Here is a 21,556-nt window from a genome sequence, read left to right as displayed (position 1 = left end):
TCTCATGAAGATTTGGCCAGCCACTGTTTTAAGATGCTGACTAGAAATTATGGAAGTTATGGAAGCTGTAGTCTCATATATCTGGAGAGCATGGGTTTAAAAAAGGCTTTCTTGTTAATCTGATCAGTGGTAGAAACTACAAAGCCATTTTATTCACCCCAAGCTTACTAATCAACTAATAGGACAGAGCCTTGTTAGACCTAAATTGAGTCTTAGCATTAGCTGTAGGTTTTTAAAAAATAAATAAGCAGTCAGTGAAAGTCTTCTGATACCATAATTTAGGGACGTGGAACTTCTAGACCAGAGACCAGATACAGTGTGTAGGGAGGTCTTCATCTGACCTGCAGACATACTTTCATGTGACCTCTAATCAGCTGTTGGAAAGAATATCCAATGTTCAATGCTAATTATTTAAACTAAAAATACTTTTAAATATAGTGTGGTCCCCATATGTGATTGACCTTCTTTAAAATATAATATGATCCCATGGATACTTAAAACTGTGGACAATAGTGAACTCTATATTCTTGGGCTAGAAACATACCATAGAATAGCACTGAAAGTCCTAAAGAAGCCCACAAACACTTGTGTGGATAAATGAAACCACTGATATTGAATCCATGGATATGGGGATTGTACTGTTTATCTATTTTCTTGTTGTCTAGTTTGTATGAGGAATGGGTAACTTCTAATCTCCCAGGGGGCAACTGTCAGATGAAGCCAGTTTTCCATGGCTGTATACTGAAGAGCTTAAGAGGCTTATTTTTATATCTGAATGTTATTATTATAACACCATATTCATTATTAGTAATTAGATTCCCTCTCAGCACATAATTGACTAACTAGTACTTGAAAAATGTAATTTCATTACTTAATAAGTGGAAATGCTGCTATTCATTGTTAACAAATACAGTTCCCCCATTCATTAATATTAAATTAGTATTCATATATAATTGAAACATAGATTGATTTGCATTGACTTTAATATCTTTACTGTCATGCTGACTATTGATCATGATACTGATGATAGTATTGATTGACCAATTCACTATAGTAAGTGCTCTAATATTAAACGATAGTAGAAACCTACAGTGTCAGTATTTTTAAAGATGTTTCTAGGAGTGGCAAAACTATAAAACAGTCTAAAATGAAGGACCAAAATATGTAAAGTGGAATCAGACTAGATCATTTTAGTGGTAATTTGACTGTAGTCCATGTTTCCATCTTACCACAATATCTTTGTCACTGTGTTTTGCTGTAGGCTAATAGCCCAGGAAATGGCTAAAATGCACCGGATCCATAACAATGGGAGCCTCCCCAAGCCCTGCCTGTGGCACAGACTGTATAAGTACTTTAACCTCGTGAAAACTGAATTTACCAGAAAGACATCAAATCCCAGGTAAAATTAAAAGTTTATCGCTAGTTGAAGTCATTAATTACCTAAAGGTTCTTATTATGTAAACACAACTTGGAAGATGTCTGGCCAAGCAATAACTTAGACATAGAACTCAGTACAGTGATTTTTTAAAGAATATTCCCATCATAGAACAGGAGTCAAATGCATACTACCTTTTCAGCGTGGTCCATGGTCCTTCCAATTGTAAACTAAGTAAGCAGTGGAGGGTCAGGCCTTTCTACCCAATGGCAAAAATCAGAACAATTTCCCTGAATACTATGATTTAAGATGACAAACTTGAGATCAAAACAGATGGTGAGTTGGAGGCTGTTATACAGATTTGGCTCAATTTTAAGGAGGTATAAGAAAATTCAGAATTCAACATGGCAAACATCCAAAAATAGTTCCAAAGTAATCAGCTCATCCCTTTAAAATAAGTTTGTATGTTAACCTTTTAATAGTCAGTTTAAATGTATCTTAAGACTTTATTGCACAAAGCTGAAATTCCATGGCAGTCACACAGTCACCAATTGTGGCTACATAGCAGCATGAGCATCTTTCTTGATTCATGCACTTGCACAGATTTGCCAATCCATGGTCCACAGTTGTACTTTAGCACACCCTCATAACCCTGCACTCCTATATTTCTGCTACTCTCTAATTCTTTTTAAAATAACTTTTAAAGACAATTTAGCAATTATAGTATGTTGATTTAAAAACTGCCAAATATTATTGATTTTTTTAAAAAAACTTTCAAACAGAAAAATTAAAAGAACAAATAGGTAATTGGCTGGGTTTACTGGCTGATAGGTAACCTACCAAGTTCCACCAGCAGCATCCACCTTTTGAAAAAGGAAGTGAAACAAGTTGCAAGAAAGAATGCTATAAATAAATTTATTATAATGATAAGGATTCTAAAAAATCAAGGCAGAATCAAATTGGGAGTGGAAATTAATCTTATGTTTGGGAAAGACTGTAAGTCATTGTGTTAGTCTGTATCTTCCAAGTACCATCCTATCTATCAAACAATTGAACACTTAATTGGCCACCACAACAATTACTACCCAGTACTGATATATTATGGTAACCAGTTGCTCCATCATCATAAGCCTCCTTTTCTCTATAATTGCCCAAATGACTATCTGTGCACATTTGAAAACCATTCTGAATTGAGCTTAGCCATACCTGTGTATGACCTTCCTACAGCTTGGAAGTATTATTTCCTGAATGTAGTTGCACTCAACATTTTCTGCCTTTCTGTTTTCCCTCACCAAATGGTTTTAACTTGGATTCTAAAAAGTGGCCACCTGCCATCTTCATTCCTGCCACAACCACGTTCCATAATCCAAGAACCCAGAAATATTTTTAGAGAGAAAGCAGCAAATGTATTTTACTATATGATGAGCAACCTGCTAACCTGTACTTAACTTTTTGAGCAACTTTTACTCCGACCTGTTTCTTTCCTTCTAGAGTATTTTTTTTTAATAATCTTTATTGAAAATTTCATACAATACTTTAAAATATATAGAAATAAACCGGTAAGGCGGTGTAGTGGAGGAGTGAAGAGATAGACGTGGGGGAGGGAGAAAGGTAAAGAGGGGGATAGAAGTAATAAAGGAATGCAAGAAAGATGAAGAAAAGAAGAAAAGAGAAAAAAAAAAGTAAATAAAATACAATAAAATAAAATATCTGGGGCTTCCCAGCTTTCCCGATGGGGCTCTTTCATTTGTTTCTTCTTTCTTTGTCTTCATTCTTTTCTTCTTACGCTCCTTAGAATTATTGGTGAATTCTTACTTAATTGTCCCTTTTTACCTATTACCTTATTAATTAAATTATTGCTTTTCTTATTGTTTTATTTTATTTATTAGTTTGTTTATTTATTTATTTATTTATTTATTTATTACAGTATCTCATATTTTTTCCTTGTTTTTCCTTTTTTCCTTTCTTTTAATGTAGTTATCTACTTGTTGCCAGTTGGTCTCTCTTCTAGGTTTTCCCTGTTGTTTTGCTAATAAAAATGTTAGCCTGTCCGAGTTTTTTATCTCTGCTACTTTTGTTAACCATTCTGTCACGCTTGGGATTTCCTTCTGTCTCCAGTATCTTCCATAGACTATTCTAGCCGCTGTTGTCAAGTAGGTCATTATTTTTTCTTCATTTGAGCCTGGGGGGAGGTCAGTGATTCCTAATAAATATATATCTGGAAGTTTTTTAAGTCTTTTTTCTAGTATCTTTGTTATGCTTTGGTGTATATTTGACCAAAATTCCTTGGCTTTTCTACATTTCCACCACATGTGGAAGTATGTACCCTCTTTCTCGCCACATTTCCAACAATTTGTATTTCTGGTTTTATTTATCAGACCCAATTTTTTTGGTGTAATGTGCCACCTATAGAGCATCTTCATCCAATTTTCTTTTAAATCGTATGCATATGTTAGTTTTAATTTCCTATTCCACCCTTCCTCCCATTCATTCATGTATATCACTCTCCCTATATCTTTCGCCCATTTTGTCATACATCCTTTGACTGTTTCAGTCTCTGTGTCCCATTCCAGTAAAACTTTATAAACTTTCGATATTACTTTTCCTTTGGTTTCTAAGATTCTATCCCATCTATTATTCTTTTCCATAAATCCCAATGTTTTATCTTTTTTAAAGGATTCCCTCAGTTGACCGTATTGTAACCAGCTTAAGTTTGGGTATTTAGTTTTTATTTCTTGTTGTGGAATTAATATGTAATCTGTTCCCTGTTTCCTAATTAAGTCCTCATATTTCGGCCAATTTGCCCAACCTAATAATCTTCTTTGCGCAGCCTCTAGGGGTGACAGCCATCTTGGTGTTTTGTTATACATTCTTCTCTTCTATTTATCCCACGTTTTTAATAGGGCCGATCTAATTAAATGATTACAGAAATTTTTTTCTATTTTGATTTTGTCATACCAGAGGTATGAATGCCATCCTGTGCGCAAGTCGAAACCTTCTAAATTTAATATCTTCTTGTTTTTTAGTTGTATCCAGTCCTTTATCCATAGTATATTACTTGCTTCGTAATATAATTTCAGATTGGGCAACGAAAATCCCCCCCTGCTCCTGTCATCTGTCAGATGTTTTATTTTAATTCTAGGTTTTCTTCCATTCCAAATAAATTTACTTATATCCTTGTTCCAATTTGTAAAGTTCTTCTGATTTCTTAAAATGGGGAGACACTGAAATAAAAATAATATTTTGGGTAATACGTTCATTTTAATTGTGGCCATTCTACCTAATAATGATAGCTTTAGATTTTTCCATATCTCAAGTTCTTTTTTTATTTCATTCCATGTTTTATCGTAATTGTTTTTCAATAACTGTATATTCTTTGATGTTATATTTATTCCTAAATATTTAATTTTTGATATTATTTGGACCCCCAACTGCTCTGTTATCCTCTCTTGTTTTTCCTTTTGAATGTTTTTTGCTAATGCTTTGGTTTTACTTATATTCATCTTGAATCCTGCTAAATCTCCATATTCCTTGATAATCTCAATCCATTTTTCCCCTTTTGTTACCGGGTCTTCGATAAAACAAATTAAATCATCTGCGTATGCTCTTACTTTGTAATGTGTCCCTTGGATTACTGTGCCCTGTAATTCTTTATCTTCTCTAATCTTATTAAGTAAAATTTCTAGAGTCATTATAAATATTAATGGGGACAGAGGGCAACCTTGTCTTGTCCCTTTCTGTATTTCGATTTGAGCTGTTTCTTGGCCGTTTATTGTAATTTTAGCTGTTTGATTTTGGTATATAGTTTCTAGTATGTTTTGAAAGTAGTAGCCCATATCTAATTCCTGCGCTAAAAATTTAAAAAAGTTCCAATTCACCCTATCAAACGCTTTTTCGGCGTCTATTGCTAAAAATATCATTTCCCTCTGATTATTAACTTCATAATATTCTATAAGGTCAAGAACTGTTCTAATATTATCCTTTATATGTCTGTTTGGGAGAAATCCCACTTGGTCTTCTTTTATCCATTTTGATAAAAACTTTTTTAATCTGTCTGCTATAATATTTGAGAAAATTTTATAATCAATATTTAATAACGAGATGGGCCTATAATTTTTGACCTCTTCTGGATCATTATTTTCTTTGTGTATTACCGTGATTGTGGCTTCTTTCCATGTATCTGGCATTTTCTTTTGGTTTCTGATTATATTCATGATCTTTTGGAGTTGTGGGGCTAATTCTTTTTTAAAAGTCTTATAATATATTGCGGTTAGGCCATCCGGTCCTGGGGCTTTTGATCCGTCTAATTTTCTGATTGCTTCTTCTATTTCTTTTATTGAAATCTCCTTATTTAGAAGTTCTCTTTCCTCTGGTGTTAACCTTTCTAATTTCATTTTTCCTAAGTATCTTGTAATCTTTTCTTCATCTATGTTGTCCCTCTCATATAATTTGCTGTAAAATTTATGAAACTGATCCAATATATCTTTGTCTGTATAGAAATATTTCTCCCCAATTTTTATTCTGTTTATAAAAGTTGCTTCTCTTTTTCTCCTTAACCTCCTTGATAACCAGCGTCCCGGTTTATTCGCATTCTCGAAATGGTTTTGTTTTATATACTTTAATTGTTTCGCCCTCTGTTCTAATTCCAAATGTTCTCTGTTTCTTTGTCTCATTATCAATTCCTGCAAAAGTTTATTATTCTTAGGATTCTTTTTTAGCTTGTTTTCTGTTTCTATTATTTTTTCAATTGCCTGTTTTATTTGTTCCGAACTTTTCCTCTTTTTTTGAATGCTTTGTTGTAAAAAATAACCCCTCATAGTAGCTTTACTTGCTTCCCATACTATTGTGGGTGAAATTCCTTGACTATTATTGATCGTAAAAAATTCTTCTATTAGTTTCCTGTTTTTTTCTATATCCTCTTCTCTTTTTAATAAGTTTTCATCTAACCTCCATCTCCATCTACCTCTTTTTTGATTTAGTGTTATCTCAGTTGGGCAATGATCTGAATCTAACATTGGTAGGATCTTTGACTTTGTGACCTTAGTACTTAGCGATCCAGATATCCAAATCATGTCTATGCGGGACCAGCTTTTGTGTCTGGCAGAAAAGAAGGTGAAATCTCTATCTTTTTCATGTTGTAATCTCCATACGTCTATCAAATTGTATTCCTCTTTTAATATTTTGAATTCTCTAGAGATTGTTTCTTTATTTTTCCTGTTCCCTCTAATTTTGCCAGGGTTTTTATCTATGTCATTATTTAGAACCCCATTAAAGTCGCCCATCAGGATAATCCCATCAAATTCCTTTTCCCTCCAAAATTCTTTGAGTTTTTCCACAAATTTTGATTTCGAGTCATTTGGTGCGTAGATGTTGCAGATCAAAATTTTTAAATTTTCTAGCTTTATCATTACCCCTAATATTCTACCTTCATTATCTTTAAAGCTTAGCTCCGCTGATATGTTAGGGCTTATATAAGTTACTACTCCTCTTTTTTTTTGGGAATCTAACGAATGGAATTCTTGACCTAATTTTGGTTGTGTTAGAAGTTTAGCATGGCCTTGTTTAATATGAACTTCTTGTAGCGAGATTATATCATATTCCAATTTTTTAAATTTAGTAAGTATTTTATTCCTTTTCCGGGGTTCATTTATTCCGTTGACATTGTTGCTATATATTTTTAGTTTTCTACTCATATCTGGTCTTCTTCTTTATCCTTGGGATCCCTCCCTTCTTCCTCTGAATGGTTTAACGAACTCTCTTCCACCTCTCCTTCCGACTCGCCTTCCTCTTCTGTTTTATTGTCATCTATTGAGTGCTCTTCTCTTGCCTGTTGGTCTCTGTCTGCTTTCTTTCTTCCCTGAGGTATTACATGTTGTTTCTGTCTAGATTTTTTTTCCGTTGTTCTGTCCGTGTTATCAAATTCCTCTTCTTCTTCCATCTCCTTTTTAATCTTTCTGTAGAAGTTTTGTGCATTTCCTTCTGATGTTATCCAGTGTTTCTCTCCTCTATATGTCGTCATTAGTCCTTCTTTCTCCCAGCGGAACCTTAAGTTGTGTCTCTTCAGTTCATCTGCCAGGAAGAGATATTTTCTTCTCTTGTTTATTGTATCCATTGGGATTTCTTTCAGTATTATCACTTTTTTCTCCTTGTATGTGATGGAATTCTCACTATTCAGTTTTAGAATCTCATCCCTGTAAATTTTCTTCGTAAAGTTTACTATTACGTCCCTTGCTGTTTTGTTTCTTTTGGCGTAGTTAATATTAATTCTGTATACTCGATCTAATCTACCTTCCATGTCCTCCTTTGAGCTTTGGAGTAGATTCGCTAGAATTTCTATCACCACCATCCTTATGTTTTCTCTTGGTTCTTCCCACACATTACGAAGTCTGAGTTGGTATTCAAGTTCTTTTGCTTCTAATACTTCTTGTTTGGCTTCTATTTTGTTAGATTTCTGTTCTAAGATTTGAACTTCTCTTTGTAATTTCCCGTGGAGGTTTCTTAATTCCACTTTGTCATTTTTTAATTCTTTTAGCTCTTGACTTAAAGTTCCTATATCATGCTTCATTCCCTTCAATTCGTTTTTAATTTCTTTTTTAAACTCTGCCATTTGCTCCTGTGCCAGTTTTTGATACGCATCTTGCTTCTCCTGCATTCTGTAAAGTTCTTTGAGGATCATTTCCGTCATATCCTTAACCTGAACTTCTTCCGAAATTGAAGCTCTTTTCTGCGTGGTTCTTGAGTCCTTTATGTCTTTCTCACTTCGCAGTCTGTAAGCCATTTTTTCCCCCTCTATTTTATTCCTTCAGTCTCTAGGCTTTCTTTTGTACTTCTCGATTTTATGTGGTGGTGAATCTCTATTTCTCCATTTCTCCTAAGGTCTATGTAATGAGATTTCAGACCCTCTCTGGGGTCTCTATAGTTCCAGGAAAGAAAATCTTCTGAGAAAGAAAAAGGGTATTAATAATATCAAAATTGACGTTATCCAAATATCAAAGGAAAGAAACCAACCAATATCACTCTGTTATCTATCTTTCTAAAGAATCAATTCGGATCCGGGCGTGTTAATATAATAGTCTTTAAACCTCTATAATCTGTATGTTCAAGTCTCTAATATGTTTTAAAGTCTGGTCCGGAAGAATAGGGAGTTACTCCTTTTCCAGTTTTATTGGGTTTCTTCCCTTCAGAGGTTTCCTATCGTGACTTTTGTAATCCTCTTAAAGCGTTCTGTATGGTGTCCTTTTGTGGCTGATTCCCTTTCCCCCCCCCCCCTTTTCCTCTTTCCCTTTCCCTTCTCACGGTCTATACCTTTTCGCGGGGGTCTTTGAGTCTGCCTGGTGTCTTTTACTAGCCACCGGTAGGTCTTTGTTGCTTTCGTCGTCTCTGTTCCGTCTCTCTGTTGTCTGTTCCTCCTCACCTCCCCTTCTTACGGGACGTCTCCCTCGCTCACACCCTTATCTCTCTTCTGCCTCTTTCCTCTTTCGTTCTCTTCTTCTCTGTTCTCGCCCCCTTCTCCTTTACGCCTCTCGCCCTCTCGTCGTCTTCTCGCGAGATCCTATCCCCCGCGAGGCTTCCCCCCCCTTTTCCTCCTCCTCTCAGTCTGTTTCTCCAATCTCTCCTCCCACGTTTCGCGGGCGTCCTCGCCGTTTCTTCCTCGGCCCGTCAGGCTTTAGGTCACTTCCTGACCCTGTACATTGGCGTTTTCAAGGTTAGTGTCTTGCGGGCGCCATGTTCCCAACTCAGCCTTTGTTATTTGCTAGTAGTGTTTTTCCTTCCCGTATATTAAGTTTGATCAATTCATGCAATTCCTTGTTTCATCCAAAATATCTCCATATATCTTAGGTCTCTGTATTACCTTGCCCTATGAACCGCTATCTATCTTCCGAATAGACCGGTTCATTCACTCCCTCCGCTTAATATATTCTCTTCCATCCAGTTTGGGCTGCTATTGTTATCAATTGTTCGAATGAAGGGTTCTTACCCATCGGTAGGCTTCTTTCTTCGTTTCTTTTCTTTTCTTTTCTTTTTTCGTCTAACGTGATGTGGTGGCGACAATGTGCTGGTGATCAGCCCGATCCCCAGCTCGCTTCTCCTCGGCTCGCTATACCCTGTGAGGGTTTTCCCGGACCTTTCTAGGCGCCCCTCCTTGCTGGAGGAGCCCCTCTATAGGCCATCGGGTACCCTCGTGGGTTATGCTGTCTCCCCGCTTCAGTCCGCGATGGGAGAGGGAGCGTTAGCTCTACCCAGCCGTGAGGGAAGGGTAGTCCTCCGACAGAGTCTCAGAGGACACGTCTTGTCGCCATTCTTCCACACCGGAAGTATTTTGAGACCAGAGGATTCCGCCAAGCAAACTGCTTGGTGAATTGCTCCTTTAATAAAAGCTGTTTTGTGGTGACACGTCCAAATTTGAAATTTGGTCCTAAAAGGCAGAGACTCATGTAGAGCCACAGGTTGCCCTAGCAGACCTTGCTTATAGAAACTTGAGAAATCATTTTTAGGGAGTGGTCTAAACAGAAAAATGCATGTAGGCCATTCCAAGCATGCCATTTTGCCAACAGTGTAAAGTCATTTTAAGATATGGAATTTCAAATCTTATGATAAAATTTTTATTGTATATTCATCCTGCAAAATCCACATACCCTTTCTGGCATTTCATGTATTCTTATCCTTTACTCTCCTGTGTTTTCTCATCATCTTGCTTCAAAAATATGTTGTGAAGTAAAAGATGGAATAGCTATTCTGTGTTTTTTGACCGGTTGTGCTAGGACCTCTTTTTTTAGAAGCATCCAAGGAATAATGTTGACAGTCATTTTTTTTTTAAAAAAAAACATAGAAGCTCTAGGTATATACAGGTACCAGATTATGATCAACTTCTTGACCAGCCAGGGATGAGGATGATGGAAGTTGTAACTATGTAACTGTTGAGTCAAAACTGAAGAATTGCCTCATGTTAAGTCCATAAAATGGAAAAAAAATCTTGTATCCTCTATATGATATAGAACTTCCAGTATTCCCAGAAAATTTCATACTATGAACATTAGTAAAAGATATCAGGATTTGTAGTCCAAAGTTCTCCACCTCTGCCATCTTGGTTTGCCCATCTAACCCCTAGTTTCCGACAAACTGCTAGGGCACCAGAGGGTCCAGTTGAACATGATCTGATCCTTCAGACAGGTCATGTTATGAGTGGATAATTTGTTCACTGTGGCGCACTGGGGATTTGAAGATTTACATCTAATGCAAAATAGACTTCATAAAAATCTGAATGCAAGTGGGTTCATTTATTTGAAAGCCATTTTATAATGAACATTAATGAAGAACTATTCTCGTGGAATAATCTAGGATTTGTCTGTCAAAGGGCATGACTCTCCATCTTGATACACTCTAGATGTCTTGGACAACAACTCATCCTCACCCAGCCCCGCTGGTGATGGGAATGATAGAAGTTGTACTGCAAGATGGGTTTGACCCCAGCACCATACCCGTCTTTGCAATATGGGTTGTGATTGAACATATCTGGTGGGTGTCAGGTTTGGCCGAGAATATTCCAGATGGTGTCTTTCTCCAAAATAAAGGATCTCTGCTTTGCAAATCTTGATACTTATGCAAAATGCATCTCTTGTGCTAAGAAATGTTGAATAGCTTCAAGTGGACATGGCATCATTTTGTCTTCCTTCCCAAGCCTCCATCAGGAAATGCACATTCCCAGTCTAGAGGTGTTAGAAGAAGAAATTCGCTGGATGAAAGAGCATCTCTCTCAGCTTCGATCTCCAGTAGTCTTTTGCCACAATGATCTTTTGAGCAAGAACATCATCTACAACAAAGAAGAAGGTTTGTTACCTTAATCTCACAAATACATAATGCTTTGCCAAACTCACAGGCCCTTCTTTCCCTGCAAAAAGCATTCAAAACAAAAATGCCAGAGAAGTCTTCTTGCTTCTTTAAAAATCAGCCATCCTACTTCATGTGTTGCTCCCAACTATTCTTCTCTTTGCCTTTTCAGGTCATGTCCGGTTCATAGATTATGAATACACTGGCTACAACTATCAAGCATATGACATTGGGAATCATTTCAATGAATTTGCTGGTGAGTTGAGCTCACATGATGTTTTTCCTCTTTCTCATACTCTTCTTTATGGAAGCAAGTAATAGCCCATTATTATCAGCCTCAAACAGAATTTAGAAATGTTAGCTTTAGTATTAATATTTTAATATGAAAATTTTAAAGAGTTTCAATTTGTAATTTTAGCTATTTCTAAAATTAATTTGTTACATTAATAGCTAATAAAACATTCAGAATTACTCAAAATGCTTTCCCAAACTAACTCAATAAAATCAATGCAAAATTTTAGCTGTTCCTCAAATTAAAATGATTGTTCTTCAATTAATTAAATGACTGATTAAAATCCAATGTAGAAATGTAAATGAATTAAGGATAACATTAATTTTAATTAATTATTTCCAAACTGTGGTCTGAAGAGACATAAACTAAATCTCCTACTAAAGTGAGGGTAATCTGGCTCTCCAGATGTTTATTATTCCAACTTCCACAGTCCGTGCCCATTAGTCTTTCTGTCTATGGCTGTTGGAAGTTCTTGCCCAAAAAATATGGAAATCCAAAGTTTCTCTATCCTTGATGTATGTTGTATTGTTTGTACAACTATGCTTAATATGAGTGGGTCCTTGAGGCAGACCTCAAGCTTTCTGTAATTATAAATTTGATCCTGTATCAGCATATAATGCCAGGGCCCATAAGCTTCAAATACCTGTTGCTTACTTATCTGTTCTCTTCATTGGAGCCTCAGGTGCCAACCATTTGAATATGAAACATCAACCTCTTGTGACATATTCTATTTACAATCGACTATGCCTTTTTTATCTGCTCTCATTTTCTCTGCTAAGAATTTTTGGGGGGAAATGGAAGGGAAATATAGAATAATGCTGGTGCCTTTATGTCAAGTTGTAGTGATGGTGACTGAGGCCTTCCTGATGTTGGACTCCTTTGGGAACTTGGAAGGTGACAGATCCCCTAGCCAAAATAGCTTTTAGAAAGTCACGTTTTTAAAAGAAAAACATCACAAATATTTGGCTCACCAACAAGGATATTTTTTTTCTGATATATGGTCAAGGGTACTACCTTTACAGCCAATCATCATTTTAGGTTTTTGTGTGATTATTTCCCTTCCCCTAATTGTGACTCAAGAGATGGATTAGAAACGAGCTCCTTTTGAAGGACCTGCATGTAATTACCCAGGTTTTCTGTATTTATTCTCTGCTGAGCTTGTATAATACAGGAAATCATTGTATGACTAATTATGTCTGCTATTCACGCAGCTTGTGCTCTGTTCCGCAGGGATCATAAGAGCCAAACAAGGTCAATCTGGAAGTTTTTTAGAAGGAGGCTGTCAGATCTAGTGCAAAAAGCCAACCAGTAGTATTTCTCCAGAACTTAAGCATTGTCAACCACCTTATTTTTAAGTCCATGTGCTTCCAGACAAGGCTGTTCTTGCCTTGTTTCGTTGTATGGGACAGAATCTAAGCAACACTGGCTTCTTGTGCTGGGTCTATCACTTTTCCATTAAGAGGAGAAAGATAAATTGGATTTACTGTGTCTTTTGATTGATGTTGGTAGGTGTTGTCTATTTGAAAAAGTGCTCAATTATTGTTTGTGCTGAGCCAAAGAAAGAAAGGCCTTAAGGATAAAGAGAAAGGAGAATTTGAAGCAAGAGTACAAGAACTGCTAGTTTATTTTAGAGATCTTGCAGTTTTTAGTTTAAGGCAATGGTTCTTAATTTTTGCTCCTCCAGATGTTTGAGATTTTAGCTCACAGAATTTCTCTGCACTGCTGGATCTTCTGGAAACTGAAATCCAAACCATCTGGATGACCAAGATTAATATCCCTATAGAGATTGTTTCATAATTCTAGAAGTGGCAGTCTTAAAGGGTAACTTTCCAAAACTCTGATTTTAAACATGTTTTCGTATCTGTTCTTAACAATCAATAGCAAGGGAGAGAGATTCCTCTTCCAAAGTTGTCCCCTGTCCCAAATGTTTGATATTTCAAGTCTCTTGACTTAATTTAATCCTTCAGAATTCAGATCACTGCATTTAACAGCCATGAGAGAAGTAAACATTTCCTTATCTGAATGCTTTTGTTGCCTCACAGCATCCTTACTGAACTTAATATTATATGCTTAAGAGCTTGTTTTTCACTCATTCTAAAGCTGTTGTTCATATGGGCCATGCCATCTTATGTTTCTTCCATCATCAACAGGGTTGAATGAGGTAGATTACAGCCTGTATCCAAGCAAGGAGGTTCAGATCCAATGGCTGAGATACTACTTGCAGGCCTACAAGAGACTAGGTCAAGAGGACCAAGAAGAAGGAAGCAAAAACAGAGGAGGGAGTGGAACTGTTCATGAAGAAGAACTGGAGAGCCTCTATGTGCAAGTGAACCAGTTTGCTTTAGTGAGTATACACATTGTGAAGAAAGGGCAAGTGAAAAGTGAGCAAAAACAATACACACTGCAGATAAAGATTATGCAATTCAAATGCTTTCACATTGTTTTCAGTTAACAGAATGTTAATCACAAAAGGTTTTTTTTTGTTATAATTTTCATTACATCTATTTCAACTGCTTTCTCTGTCAATCAACTTTCTTCTTTATGCTCCTGGGCATTTTTCCTTCTCCACATGGTAGATGTTCTTCTGCACCTTACCTCTCCCTGGCTGATCTTTGGCAGATCCATCTTTCTCTCTTTTTTTTCCACCTCACTTTCTCTTTGTAGCTAGCATGTATTACATCGCTTCATAGCCAATATAAGAAGCTAGCACTGCTGCATATTAAGGTTGTAAAAGCAAGGCCCTGTATTTCTGCCCCAAGTCTTTCTGTGATTAAGCCATTATTCCCCATCATCCATGGAGACACAGTATTTCTCACCGGGTGTAATAACAACAGCATGAGTAGTCTCCTTTCCAAGCAATGTCACATGATTGAGTCTTATATGATGTGTTGTTGGCTAAAAGATAAAACTCATAACTGTTCCATACAAGGCATTCATGGGAATTACATTCAAGGCATACTGGAACTAAGATGGGCGGCCTATTGGTCCCCTCATACTTCCATGTGTCATCTCTAATGACTGAATCAGGAGCCAGTGCTGGTAGTACAGCCATAAAGCAATAGATCAGTGGTTCCCAACCTTTGGGCCTCCAGATATTTTGGACTTCAGCTCCCTCAGTTACTAACAGCTCGTAAACTGGCTGGGATTTCTGGGAGTTGAAGCCCAAAACATCTGGAGGCCCAAAGGCTGGGAACCACTGCAATAAATGCTCACCATAGCAGGCTTTTCTCTAGTTCACTCTAAACAGTATTATACATTTGCAGAATCAGTTTTACAGAGTTTGGACTATCATAAGCCGGGAAATACATTTTGGTCTTGATGGCAACAAGATCATTTTCACATCACTCAAAGCTTTTCAGTTGTTACATCAGTATTCACAGTTATTTCTCTTGTTCACTGCAAATATATATATATCCTGGATCATGTATATTCTTTTCCTAGGCCTCCCATTTCCTGTGGGCTTGCTGGGGATTGATTCAAGCCCGATTCTCTACCATAGACTTTAATTTTGCCAGGTAAGTGTGTATCTTGCTCCATCTGGAAAGACTGATGGAGATACATTTGTGGGTATATATTTGTTTTCTTAGCTGAAAGAAGATTCTGCAGCACAATGCTAGTTGGGTTGCTTGTTATGGCCTCTCCTCCATTTGATTTGGAAGCTGGATATCAGTCCATGATTTTTTAAGTCCTATAACAACTTACTTGGGAGTGTGTTCTAGTCAGCTGAATGGGACTTACTTCTGGTTAAATGTGTTTAGAATTGTATTGTGGTGTTTAAAACTTTTTTAAATCAAAATCTGCTTTAAGTCTTAGTAGTTGTACTCTACCCAGTTGTTGGGCAGAAGTTTGAATTGGTCTCAACCCTCATTAGATGTTATTTCAGCAATTAATACCTGCTTCAAAATAACTTAAACCTCTATGAGCTTCCTTGATGTCTTGTTCCAGACATTTTAGCTGTGCGAGTGACTTCCAAGGTGCATGCCAATGGAACTCTCCACCTGTTCCCAATTTATGAACAGTTTTCAGCCAATCTTTTAGTGATTTTAGGTGGGCATAGGGAATTATGGGGGGGGGGTGATAAAAGCAAACCGTTGCATGTAATATTCAGGGCATTGTTCACCCAGAGAACACTTTTAAATGGACTTGGGGATACAAAAAAAGGTGTTACGGTCTATGAGCCACACTCCCCTTTATTTTAGACTGTTCATGTTTATAAGCATTAGATATCTATGTCAGACAACTCTATGTTCTTCAAAAATATGCCTTTTGATCTAAGCCTACATTTGGTCTTTGTAGAAAAGGGATAGCAGTCTAAGCCTGTTTAAAATTGATAGTTCTTATTTTATTCTGCCACTACAGATGTCTCTACTACTCCATACAGATACACAGTATGGAGATCATGGCAAAGTAGCTAACCATAGTTGTTTAGACATGAAAGTGGGAATAATCCAATTAAATGTCTTGACATTAATATTTGGAGTCAGCTTCTGCACAAGATCTGGGAGCCGACTCCTTCTCACATATCCTCATGAGCAGCAACAACCTAACAACATGCCAAAATATTTCCATTTTCATCAGTGTATTTCCCATAATGGTGACCAGAAGTGTCATCACGTTCTTTCTGATTGCCATTGTGGGAAGGACACAGACCAAAATGGAGGTATGCTGTGAAATTTTACACATTTTTGAGCATTAGTGAGGGCTTTGTGGAATCTCTGTGTGAAAATTGTTTAGAAATTGCACACATGTACAATTGGGAGGGTTTCTGAGCTTTTGGAGTTGATCGGAGGCCTCAAGAACTACAAATGTAAGGGGGTGGGAAGGAAGGGAAATGAAATTGACCCATATGCAGCCTGTGGTCTATGCTTTCCCATTCCAGTATAACAGCTCTATCTGGGTCTCGTTGTGCTGCAACACTCTTAATCCATTACCATTGGCTATACTGTTGATGAGTTGCAGCCCAACATTTGGGGATGCTTTTGGTGTGGATATGGAAGCCCAAGGAAATCTATAGGCAGTGTACAATGAACAAAAAGTGCACCCTTTAGTTAGTATATTCTCAAACAGAATACATAACACTAGATGTTGTTCAATACAGCCTTCATCTACCCTAGCTGGCATAGGCAACTATGAGGGATGGTGGAGACTGCAATATTATGTCTGGAAGGTCACAGAGAACTTGAGAAAGTTACATTTGACAACTGCAGCTCCCAGAAATCCCCTAACCAATATTCTAAAGATCACAAAGCATAGCAAATCTGAGTGTATGGAATATCTTTCAAGGAACTATAACAAAGGTTTGTTTTTGTTTCTGCTGTTCTGCAGGTATGCGGACATAAGATTTAAACAGTACTTTAAAACAAAGCCTGCGGTGGCATCCCTAAGAATGTGAAAAGTGAAGTTAAAGTCTAAAATATCTTCTGGTACTCAAGATTCCAATCCTATTTTCTCTGGTGTAGAGCACCGGCCACTCTGTCCTCCTGAAGTTGTTTCAATGCTAAGTGGTCAGACATCATGAAACAGGGATGGAAAAGGAAAGCACACCTTCTATGAAGCCAAAAAAAAAATTAAAACAAGCCTCCTCGAATATGGCTGTGCCATCCATGGATTTGCTGCCACATGTTTTTAGAAAGTGATGTTATGACATGGCTGCTGAAGGGAGATTTCATTTACAGCCCCTGGGGTATTAAGAACTTATTCAAGTGCATCTTGGCTTAAAGAGTGGGTGACAGAGATGGCAAGTAGCTTGTTTAGAGATTTATGTAGGTCAAAATCAGATGAAATATCTTCTATTCCTTGATCGGGAAAATCCATTGGGTTGTACTCTTTTGACCTTAAGTTGAAATGTTGAATGTTTGCATCTCTTTCCCATCGTGAGTTCCCTGACTACGTAGAGAGACAAAATCACAGCTCCACCCTCAGTTTCTTTGGAGTTTACTCAAAGAACCGGCAACACATTCTTTGCTTGCCCAAAAATTATTTTTCAAAGCTATAAAGGCAGCAGGAAAGCCCCAAACATGAAAGAAATGTGTGTCATTTGGTCAAGGTATTAGCTGATGGAGGAGCACTCTTGGCCATTAACTGGAAAAGATGTAGTCTACACTGCAAGTGTTACAGTCACATTTTTTGGCATGTACATGTAAATGGTAAATGTCTGCGAATCAGTGGAAGCTCTAGGCACCTTTGGTTCAAGCTTGAGTACTTTGAAGGGAGCAACGTGTAACAACTAAAACTCTACTAGATGGGAAAAGACACACACACACACAGCTGTAATTTTAGGGGAGAAAAGAGGCGGCTATATCAAGTTTCCTCCATATTCAATTATCACAGTAGATGTGTGGAATATATTCACAGGTCTCCCCAATTTTGGTTCACTGCCATTTTAATGTGGCACAACAGTGGTTGCATTACTGCAAAACAATTTATCTCATTGTCCAGATCTCCCCCATGGGTTTGAGCCATTCAGTATTTTGAGCATGTGACATGAGTTATTTCCCCTTGAGAGTGGAGCAGCTTTTTAAAAAATGATAATTTGTAAGAATGGCCATGCAGTTAGTGGAAAATACCAAGCCAAGGGAAGTCTCACAGCAGGGTTCTTGACCCAGGTTGGCTACTTGTTGGATGAATGTTTCACTGAAAATTTAGCATCACACTGAAGAAGTAAATGGTTTCATTTAAAATGTCAGTCCTGTGGCAAACTAGTGTAGAGAAGCCCAGAGAGGAAAGCCTGAATTTCCCTCAGCACCTCGCCTTACTTAGTTTGTAAATAGACGTTATAGTCCTTATTATTGCTAGATTGTTCAAAACAAAACTGGAACCAACTTGAAACATTCCATATGAACTGTTAACATCTCACATGGTGCTTTGCCTCACAAGAAGGCCATTTGGGTTCTTTCGACAAGAGGCCCAAACCTAGGCCTGCCTTGTACAAGTTCTCCAGTCAGTATGTGGAGAATGTGGCTTCTTGCACACCCTGGGCATCTTTCACTTCTACTTTCTCCCAGTATGGAGGAAAAAAGGATAGGGGAGGCACTGTGAGAATGGAGAGTGCAGTGTTCCACTTTTCAGTCTAGCTATGATTTGAGTCAATGTAGTGCAAAGGTACTAAATAATATTTTACTACCTATGTATATTTTCCGTCATGAGCTTTTATTATGTTTAGTCAAGAACCTACAATCTTTCACTTCTTGGTGATGTTTCTGTTGTTTACTGGGGTCTTAACTATTGTCAGTGATCATATTTCAATGAATATATGCTCTGAAACAAAGATAGAAACAATCTCCTGCAGTCTTTTAATTAGATGTGCTATTATAATTAACTTCCTAACCAACAGCTCTCCAATGATCTTATTTCCTGTGGTTTGTCTGCACTGGATGTACCTGGTGTCATTAAGCATCACCTTGAAATTGCCTCTACCAAGATGGAGACTTGTTTTCCCATTAGTTAGAAAAGCCAAAAAATGCAAAGTTGAGGAAATGGTACATGTCCAAGCATTGAATAAACAGCCTCAACCATTTCCATCATTGGCTAGCTTGCCAAGGGATGGTGGGAGTTATGGACAAAAGCATTTCAAAGGCCAAAAGCTTCCCACCCCGGTACAGAGGCCAGATTTGGGATTATGTAAAAATATATTGCATGGCTTTTTAAAAAAGAAATCTTCTTTGCCATCCTGAAATATTTAAATGTTTAACATGTCTTTTTTTTTAATGTACTGCATTTGGTCCATTTGGCCATAGTGTGCAAAGATGGCAAAAGTGATGTCACAGCAGTTTAAAAGTCTGTCTAGACTATATAAAAACAAGGCCTCTTGGCTATTGAGTGTGTACTTCCCACACAGTTCTAACATAAACTGCCAGGTCTTGAGGATCAGTCAAAACGAAACATTAGTCAAGAAGACACAGTACAGAAAACTGTTTGGTTAGGTATGTAGAATATCATTTAGGTACATTCTCCCCAAAACAGTTTTCAGCTTAAAGCAAACACCCAGGTGGTTGCAAATTGTATCACTCGTTTTAAAAGATCCAAGCATTAAAATATCTCAGGATACCGGGACATACTTGCTATGAACAGTGAAGGCAACAGGACACTTAAGTTTACTCCACAGCATTATTTTTAAAGCACATACACTATGCTTATTTATGTTTTTATGTGTATATGAGCCAGAGTGTGTAGAAATTACTTTTTTTAGACTTACATCTCCCAGCCAGCATGGTGGGAGAATTAAGAAAAATGTGGTCTAAAAGTAACTTCCAAGCTTCCATCTCACATGCTCAGAAGCAGGTTTTACTTGAAGAAGGAACTGGGTAGCATCTCACCATTGTCATTATTATTATTTGCCCTACAGGATAGCTATAAACAAACATACAAAAATGTGACGTTGGCATCTGAACACAAAAGAAATGAAGACTTGTATGTCTGTGCCCATATTTAATATTGTACTGTCGATACACAAATACTATCTTTACTGTGTAGTTTGGTAACGTGATTTGGTAATGAAATATGACTTATTTTCAAGTTTTGGAGGTCTTCACAACCATTGTGTTTGGTATGTTTTTCCCCAGAAAGTGTCTTTAAAGTTACATCTTTAAAGGAGGGCATGTCAACCGCAAGATGAACAAAGCTTTCCCACTACAATCCAAGCCCTAAAAGTCCTATTATATTTTCCTTAATTGGTTACAAAGGCTTCTCTAGCTCACCGTGACATCCTCACTCTCAGAATGCAGTTAGTAGCAGTCTTGTCAGGTGTGACACAAGTCTTATGCCTTGAGAAACTATATCACCCTTAGTTCTGTATATGTAAACATGCAAAATTCTACGTATTACAATAGTGAATTAATTGTTCCAGGAAGGAAATGAAGACTAAGTGAAGTTATTATCTGAGTGGAGGGAAGTAAGAAATTTTAAGCACTATATATGTCTCACTATAAAGCCAATGTGATAAACAAAATGTGAAATAAGTGACTTTTCTCTAAGCATCTAATAGTTTTGTATATCATGCATGTCACTGCAAAGTTGACTGCAGTTGCATTTGTTCCTATTTCCAAAATAATGGGCAAACAATTCATGTAGGTTTTCCAACAAAACAGTTACAGGTGCTTCATTGATATATGGATAGAATAAAGAGCACACACATTGAGGCTAAAAGGAATAATTAAGTTCCTGACCAACCTTTTTTTTTAAAAAAAGGAGAAAGCTAGAACTTATGAGTTATGTGTGTGTGTGTGTGTGTGTGTGTGTATGTATGTATGTATGTATGTATGTATGTATGTATGTATGTATGTATATAGAACTATACCTCAAAACCTCTGAGGATGCCTGCCATAGATGTGGGCGGAACATCAGGAGAGAAAGCTGGAACATGGCCATACAGCCCGGAAAATGCATAACAACCCAGTGATTCCAGCCATGAAAGCCTTCAACAACACATTGATTCCACCTCACTTTCTGTCCCTGTGGTTGTTAGATTTTTGAGAAATGTGGCTGGTTGTGGAAACAAGGAGTGGATTCCTATATATTAGGAATCCTTCCTGAGATAGAGACTTTAGATAAAAGAGCACACAAATATGCCCCATATTTGAATATAACAGTGTCATTTTGTTGAGTTATCTTTTTCAATGTTATTTTTTTCAAGGATTTCTCCCAAGATACTGTATTTTAACAGAATTTTTCAGGTTTTTTTTTTTCTTATCAATTCTCAGGGATTACACACACACAAACACACACATCATTTCCAGTAATGAAAAAATAATGAGGAACACTATGAATGCTGAGTCACTTTTTGTAATGAGTCATAATGATGAATTTTTCAAATATTAGCAAATAATAGGAGTGATTTCCTTTTAACATTTCAAGCCATGAGTGGTAATGGACATGAAGCACCACCAGATCACATAGGCCAAAATCCTATTACACAGTGAAAGAAACTAGTTTCAAGGCTGTTCCTTTTCTCCAGCTTTGAGATTGAAGTATGGTAAACTAAGAACCAACTGGGTTGTTTGAGGAACTGGTGGAACTGCAAACTGCACCATAAGCCAGCAAAAAAGATTAGTGTTGGGAAGTTT

At 37.1% G+C, this 21,556-nt stretch overlaps 1 protein-coding gene across 1 annotated transcript in view; it reads left to right on the top strand.

Moving 5' to 3' along the window:
- Window positions 1–20,009, top strand: part of etnk2 (ethanolamine kinase 2) — a 34,672-nt gene extending 14,663 nt beyond the window's left edge. The window contains exons 3-8 of the mRNA XM_003220367.4: window positions 1,262–1,399; window positions 11,055–11,203; window positions 11,376–11,459; window positions 13,646–13,839; window positions 14,937–15,010; window positions 16,821–20,009. Of these exons, the coding sequence (XP_003220415.1) occupies window positions 1,262–1,399; window positions 11,055–11,203; window positions 11,376–11,459; window positions 13,646–13,839; window positions 14,937–15,010; window positions 16,821–16,887 (706 nt within the window). The 3' untranslated portion in view covers window positions 16,888–20,009. The remainder of the gene's footprint in view (window positions 1–1,261; window positions 1,400–11,054; window positions 11,204–11,375; window positions 11,460–13,645; window positions 13,840–14,936; window positions 15,011–16,820) is intronic.
- Window positions 20,010–21,556: the final 1,547 nt, after the last annotated feature.

The sequence above is a fragment of the Anolis carolinensis genome, chromosome 4 (assembly GCF_035594765.1).
Source record: "Anolis carolinensis isolate JA03-04 chromosome 4, rAnoCar3.1.pri, whole genome shotgun sequence".
Taxonomy (NCBI): Eukaryota; Metazoa; Chordata; class Lepidosauria; order Squamata; family Dactyloidae; genus Anolis; species Anolis carolinensis.
Note: the sequence above shows the minus strand (reverse complement) of the source record. Positions and strands in the feature narration are given on the sequence as shown.